Raw genomic sequence first — 7825 nt, forward strand, 5'->3', positions numbered from 1 at the left:
CTTAATGATTATGAGCATCTCTACTTTGACCTTTTGGTTGAAATTCACTCTTCTTTTTTTCATTTTAGACCCTATCCTAACCTATTATGAGCATCTCAACCCATTGTGGATGTCATAGACCTGATATGAACTCGATTTGGTTCGACTATGAACTCTTGGTTGAAATGCTCAATTTTCTTTAATTTTAGGCCTGATCTGAACCCAGTGTTGATGTCATCGTATATATTCCTACTAATAAAACCTCTATTTTTGATCTTTTGGTTGAAATCACAATATTTGAAAATGGAATAGTAAAGGAAATGAATATTTAAATTTTGGTGAATATTGGATGTTTTGTAAATTTGAATATTGGATTTATGATGAATTTGGAGTCAATGCGGAGATAAATTCACTGATGTCATGTCATATTGTAAATATAATAATAAAATAAATTAATTTCATGGAATGGTTAAATATTCAATGTATTGATATTGTATATTTTGATAATTGGGAAACATATTTGAAATAATAATAATTTTACAAAGCAGTAAACTGCTACTTTTTTTTTAATTTAAAAAAATATGCTTTTGTAATGTTATAAACGTTTGTAAGTAAACTTCTTTCTGATCATATAAAAAAGTTGGATGCAAAAAAGAGCATAATAAAAATCATATTTTGTAGTAATGTTGGAGAAAGAAATTGAAGGTATCTTCTTTAATGTTGTCACTGCATCTTTAATTTGTGTAAATCATAGTTCAAATTACCAATATCAACCTTTAATTTAAATTAGATAACCTTTTATGGACTACATGATTCGCCAGAATGAGAATCATTACACTCTTTTTCAAAATTCTGTTTGTTTTGTACACCATCGAAACGCGGGAATTCAATACAAACATCAATCATATTCCAGGGACTTTCATTCTTTATCTTGCCAAATTTTGCAAAAAAATCTCAACAACCAAAAATTAAAAAAAAAAAAGAAAAAGAAAAAGGAAAGGATGGAATTCAGTACTAGAAAATTTTAGTATCTCTTATTTTTTAACAACTTAAACACAAATTTATCTGTGTGTTCCAAAATGATCCCTTTGATACAAGCAATGTGATCCTCTCTTTATGGTGGCAGGCAAGTTCATTCAAGCAGGGGCTAGTCAAATAAGGGGAAAGTAATGTGTTTCGAAATAGGAATAAAAGATGGTCACCACCGCCCATTGGTTTCTTTAAATTGAATACAAATGGTGCTCGAAACTCAAATTCGAGTCTTGCAACAATAGCAAGTGATGAGCATGGTGGATGGAGGTGGGGAATAAGAAAGAAATCGGGAGATGTACTGTGTTATAAGCTGAGCTCTGGGCTATTTATGATAGACTCCGAGTAGCTTAGAAAACCAATTCGGTGAATTTTATTATCAAGGCTGATTGTGATCTAGCTATTAAAGGTATTAATGGAGATTATAAAAGATATTTAAATAGGGATTCGATTATGCAAATTCAAGAACTGTGCAAATGTAAGTGGAGAATGCTGTTTAAACAAATACCTAAAAAGGCAAACTCTGTTGCGGACTTTGATATAATGAAAGGTTTTTCCATTTACGTAAAAATCTTTCATTTTACCTCTCATTTGGTTGATGATAAAATTCGGATGGATAAACGGTTTTTACCTTCCAACTCTGCTCGTACTATTAACTCTTAATTAAATATGTTTTTCTCACGTTACAAAAAAAAAAAGCAACGTCAATACAAATTTATCTCAATTAAATTCTATTTATTTTCTTAAAAAAAAAAGTCAGGCACAAATATCACGTAAATTTCCGATTACTCCTTAATCATGTCCTGAGTCAACTCAGTCAGCAGTCAGCACCGTGTGGGACATACGCATAACTAGACTTCCAATTCCATTTTTTCCTCAATCATTTCTTCTCTGCATTTCTCTCCTAATTCTCTGCAGCTTTTACTTCTTTACTTCGTTTCTAAGCTCCATTGCTTCCCTCAAATCGTTCTTCTTTTATTCTCTCGTAAGTTTCCTTTGAATCTTTTGAATTCTGGGGGTTGTCCATGGCAGATGTTTTTGTTTCTTCCCTTGTGAGTACCATCTTAGGGAACCTCAATTCTCTAGCTCTTCGTGAATTTGAAATCGCAAGTAATTTGGAAACCGACCTTCAAGATCTCGAGAGCACTTTAAGTACGATTCAAGCCGTGCTTCAAGACGCAGAGCAGAAACAATGGAGGAGCGAGGCCGTCAGGAATTGGCTCAGAAAACTCAAGGATATCGCTTACGATGCTGATGATTTACTCGACGAGTTTGCTGCAAAAGCTTTCCTATGGAAAGCTCGAGAAAACATGAGCAGCAAAGTAAGTGATTTCTTTTCCTCTAAAAATTCCACTGTGTTTACTTTCAAGAAGGCTCATGAACTTAAGCAAATTAGGCAGAGGTTAGATGCTGTAGCAGAGGAGAAAAACAAATTCCATTTGACTGAAAAAGTTGGGGATTTAGAAATTGATGATAGGGAATGGCGATTGACTAGCTCGCTGGTCAATGAATCTGAAATATTGGGAAGAAATGAGGATAAAGAGAACGTAATCAACGGGTTGTTTGGTAGTTCGTTGGATAAAAATGATTTGTCCATTTATGCCATTTGTGGTATGGGTGGACTTGGAAAGACTACTCTTGCTCAACTGGTGTTCAATGATGAAAGGGTTGAAAGGGGTTTTGCTTTGAGGATTTGGGTATGTGTATCCGATGCTTTTGAAGTCAGAAGGTTGATAAAAGCAGTTATTGAGTCCATTGATGGTAGTCCTTGTGATATCGTTGAGCTCGACCCTCTGCAACGATACTTGCAAGAAAAGCTGAGGGGGAAGCGATTTCTTCTCGTATTAGATGATGTTTGGAATGAAAACTTTGAAAAATGGGATGGTTTTAGGAATTCATTGAACGTTGGAGCAAAAGGCAGCATGGTCATAGTTACAACCCGGATCGAGAAAGTTGCTCTTATCATGGCTACTCTTCCCATATACCATTTGGACTATTTATCGGATGAGAATTCTTGGTTATTATTCAAGCACCGTTCTGTTCTGATGGAAAGCGAGGAGGGATACAAGAGATTGGAAAGCATTGGAAAGCAAATTGTTCAGAAGTGTGGAGGGGTTCCTTTGGCTGTAAAAGCTCTTGGAAGCATGTTGCGGTTAAAGCGTAGAGAAAGTGACTGGTTATGTGTTAAAGAAAGTGAGATCTGGGAGTTACCGGATGACGGGAGTGGCATTTTACCTGCCTTGAGATTAAGTTATGACAATCTACCATCATATTTAAGGCAGTGCTTTGCGTATTGTTCGATATTCCCAAAAGATTGTGAAATGGATAAATCTCAGTTGATAGAGTTATGGATGGCAAATGGATTTGTTCCTTCTAGAGGACGTAGGGAGTTGCGTGAAATTGGAGATGAGATATTCCTCGAGTTAACTTGGAGGTCCTTCTTTCAAGATGTTACTGAAGATGATGATGGCACTGTGACCTGTAAAATGCATGATCTCGTTCATGACCTTGCAATTTCGATAATGAGGTTCGAATGTTATATGTATGACAAAAACCAGTCGTTTGGGTCTCCAAAACAGATTAGGCACTTACATATTCCCATTCAACCAATGCCTCCTTTCGGTTACGGAAGGATTCTCTTGGACAAACAATATAATCTCCTCAAAAGCTGTTCGTCAGTGCGGTCCCTCATTCTTGGTGGCATTGGCCTGACTAAAGCCGATTGTCCTCTGAAACATGTGAGAGCACTGGACTGCAATATGTATCAAATACCGAAGTCGCTAGGAAAGATGGTACACCTGAGATATTTAAACATACGTTATCAGGGAAGCGCATGCATCGATAGAATTCCGAAATCTTTTTGTAACTTGGTGCACTTGACGTATCTAAACTTGTCTTACACTCGCATCAAAAGATTGCCCCAGTCTGCCAATTGCCTCCTAAACTTGCAGATTATGAAACTCTCCTGCTGTCGCTATCTTTGTGAGCTACCCCAAGGAATGCAACATATGAGAAGCCTAAAGTGTGTTGATATCTCACATTGTGATTCTCTTGAGCAAACTCCACCTGGAATTGGGCACCTGACTCAATTGGTAGAACTGAGTATATTTATAGTAAGGAAGGACCATGGTTGTGGAGTTTGGGAGCTTAAAGAGTTAGACCTTGGAAAGGAGTTGTCTCTAAAGGAACTCGATAATGTGACAGGTTCAACTGAAGCCAAGAGTGCCAACTTGATAAGGAAGCAAAATCTCCGATCATTGAGTTTAATCTGGGGAAAACAAGCAGGGGAATTTCCAGATAATGAAGAAGAGGTTCTTAGCAGTCTCCAACCTCATTATAATCTGGAGTATTTTCGGATAAGCTGTTATCAAGGTTTAAGGCTTCCCAGTTGGTTGATTGATTTACCGAATCTGGTCTCAGTTGAGCTTGACCTGTGTAAAAGATGTTCACATCTTCCACCTCTAGGGGAACTGCCGTTGCTCAAGGTTCTTAAAATAAAGGGAATGGATGCTGTGAAGTGCATTAGCAGTGAATTCTATGGAAATGGGATCAATCCGTTCTCATCATTGGAGGAACTCTATTTTGACTCAATGCCTGTTTTGGAGACGTGGAAAACAGTTGAGGAAAGGGGAAATTTTCCTCGTCTGCAAATCTTGGTTTTCAGGAAATGCCCTGAGTTGATTGAATTGCCAAAGTTTCCAACCCTCAAAAAGCTTCGAATTTGGAAAAGGGGGAGCGGCTTATCTAGTCCTTGTCTTGGTTCACTTGAGATCGATGACCTTTCTGGCTTGACAGTTTTTCCCAGTGGTTTGTTGCAAAATCAAACACACCTTGAGGAGTTGAGGATAGAATCGTTACCTGACCTCAAGTCTCTGTCGAATCATCTGGATAATCTATCTGTGCTGAAACACTTGCAAATCTACGGCTGCCACAAGCTTGAAGACATTCTTGAAGCACTACAAAACCTCAATGCTTTAGAGAGTTTGGGTTTGGGTAGTTGTCACAGTCTTGTTTCGTTTCCTGGTAATGTAAATGGCTTAACTTCACTTCGTGTCCTGAAGATTTTAGGGTGCGATAGATTTACCTCTTTGTCTGATAGGGTCATGCATTTGACACATCTTGAGGAATTGTGCATTTGGGATTGTCCGATGTTGAATTCTTTACCGGCAGAAATCCAGCATCTAAATGCTCTTCAAAAATTGACAATTAGTTGGTGTGACGGATTTACTTCTGTTCCAAACCAGATAGAACATCTCACCTCCCTTTGTGAGTTGAATTTCGAATATTGTATTCATTTGATGTCATTGCCTCAAGGGATAAAGAGCCTCACAACACTCAAGAACCTATACATTCGGGGATGCCCCCATTTGGAAAAGTGGTGCAACGAAGGGGGAGGAGAGGGTTGGCCTTACATAGCACATGTTCCCCATATTCAAATCTTTGCTTATGATAAAGCATTGTACTCTATGGGACGAAGATCCCATGGCAGTCTCTTTACAAGGTAAACTTTACCTTGTAGTTATTTATGTAGTTTTTTACTTTAATTCTATCTTTGCCTTTATATGTGCCTTGATTATCATCCTGAAATGGTTGACCAAGCCGTTCTCTTAATAATGTTTCTTGTTATGCCGTTCTATGTTATTTAGACTCGGGGACAAGTATGGGGCGCAATAAATGGCCAAGATGAGTATTAGGTGCAATATAGCCTTTGCATTTTGACAATTTGTGTATATATCCCTTTTAATAGTTGACCTACATTTACAATCTATGTTACTTGGACTTGATATGAGTCTCGGAAATATGTATGCATCCAACATGGGTATGTTAATTGTTTTTCCATGATTTTGAATCATTTGGAGACTTTGGAATGATTATAGCGTGATAATCATGTCCGAATATGGACTGGATATGGGTGTCGGACATGGGTAGTTTAAGAAAATTATAGAGCAATATAATTTGCAATGAAAAGCCCAGACCATATCGGTTCTGAACTGGTAAAAAAGAGAGGCAAATTCAAGGTTTTAATTCGATGCATTGGGCTTATTTTGCAGGTTTGGTGATTGGACATGTGGCATAGCAAGTAAGTTGTTGAAATGTAAGCTAGAGTCATGAATTCCAAGGTAATGGACGAGTGAAAATGCTGATATCTGGGTTCAACATAATCTGCGCCATCTGTGATTTATGTTATTTGGATTCATTCAATTGTAGGTTTTGAGTAGAGTATGTATGATGTGTTTAGTGTAGGTCTATTCAATATTTTTGAGATTTTTATATACAAAATTCTTAAAAGATCCATGTTTAAATGTTAATAATACTATATGCTCTTTGCTCAAAAAAAAAAAAATTCAGTTTATATCGTAATAATAAAGTCATGAGGATAGGGGAAGCAGTTGCCTTTTGACTCTCCTAACTGGTAAATTTGTTATAAAAAAACCTTTTAAATTTTGTCATATCATAAATTAATATAATAATAATATTATAAATTAATTATTCATTTTTAACCTTTAATGCTGAATTCCTAGCTGTATTGGTATATAGCCCAAATTGCAGCCTGGATATTTTTGAAACATCTAGCCCATGCTTGGTCCACGTGACTTAATTTATTATTCCAAAAAAAAAAAGTAATTTTAATTTTATATTTACATACTACTTTTAATTTGAATCCAAATTTAACTGAAAAAAAGGTTAGTGTTTCCCTAAAAAAAGAGGATCAATTAACTGGTATGTTTCTGGAAGTGCATGCTATTCCTCTTCTTAGAAAAAATAGGTGTATTCCTCTTCTTAAAAAAAAATATTAGAAATAAAAATATATTATTCCTCCAATTGTAATTCCAGCATAGGATGTATGATGACAACGCCAATAGATGAAGATAATTACGATATTTTTAAAAACATTTTTTTTGAACTACTAAAACATACACATATTTCATTCCTAGAATGAATGTTTATCTTATTATTGTTGTTGATTGTGCTGTAAGTATTGTTTCCAGTAATGGGCAACATCAGTTGCAGACATCCTTCTTAATCTGTTTATGTTCTTCATCAGTGGTGAAGTCAGAAAAGGATCGAAATTAAATTGTAATTTTTGTATTTTTAACTTTTAAAGAATTAAATCAACACTTGTTAGAGTTGTGTGACCCAAATTTTAAGAGATTACTTACAAGTCAAGTTAAACAAAAATATATTTTCTTTCTAGAAGATTTAGTATTTATTAATATAATATATTTATCATTTATTAGTATAGTTTATTTGACTTACTAATTTAGCCTATAAATAGGCTCTTTTACAATCTTAGAAAAATATACCCATTAGATTAGGACTCAAAACACATTCAGAGAATTTTGTGTTTACCTTTTGAGGGTTCTTTGTTTTCGGGTTTTCGGGGTTTAGTTTTTATCTCCATCTTTTGTACTCTTCGTTCTTTTGTCATTATAGTAAAATTATCTTTGCCCGTGGTTTTTTATTCTCTTTGGAGGGGTTTTTCCACGTTAAATTTGTGTGTTCATCTTCTTAATTTCTTCTACTATTTTTACTTGTTTGTTGCTTAATCGGGACGATCCTAACAAAACTTTATTATTTTTAGGGGGGGGCCAAAATGAAATTTTAACTCTACTAATTTAAGATTTTAAAATTTCTAAATGGCCTAAATGAATAATTTTCCATTTTAGGAGGGGTCAGGCCCCTGCTAGCCTCTCCTAGATACGCCACTGTTCTTGGTAGAAAGAGAAAAGATATTTCTAATGATTCGGTTTCTTTATCCCCTCTTAAAAAGTAAATCTATGTTCTAACAAAAAAGGATGGTATGCCGTCTTCTATT

General features: G+C 35.6%; 1 protein-coding gene across 1 annotated transcript; it reads left to right on the top strand.

Moving 5' to 3' along the window:
* Positions 1 to 1884: 1884 nt before the first annotated feature.
* LOC105803615 (putative disease resistance protein RGA4) lies at positions 1885 to 6325 on the top strand. Its single transcript, XM_012635887.2, has 2 exons — positions 1885 to 5509; positions 6060 to 6325. Exons 1-2 carry the CDS (start codon positions 2034 to 2036, stop codon positions 6118 to 6120), a joined length of 3537 nt encoding a protein of 1178 aa, XP_012491341.1. The 5' UTR covers positions 1885 to 2033; the 3' UTR covers positions 6121 to 6325.
* Positions 6326 to 7825: the final 1500 nt, after the last annotated feature.

The sequence above is a fragment of the Gossypium raimondii genome, chromosome 11 (assembly GCF_025698545.1).
Source record: "Gossypium raimondii isolate GPD5lz chromosome 11, ASM2569854v1, whole genome shotgun sequence".
In the NCBI taxonomy this organism is placed as follows: domain Eukaryota; kingdom Viridiplantae; phylum Streptophyta; class Magnoliopsida; order Malvales; family Malvaceae; genus Gossypium; species Gossypium raimondii.

Coding starts and splice junctions, on each gene's coding strand:
- LOC105803615 (XM_012635887.2), top strand. CDS start 2,034: ATGGCAGATGTTTTTGTTTCTTCCCTTGTGAGTACCATCTTAGGGAAC. Junction 5,510..6,059: donor CATGGCAGTCTCTTTACAAG/GTAAACTTTACC, acceptor CTTATTTTGCAG/GTTTGGTGATTGGACATGTG.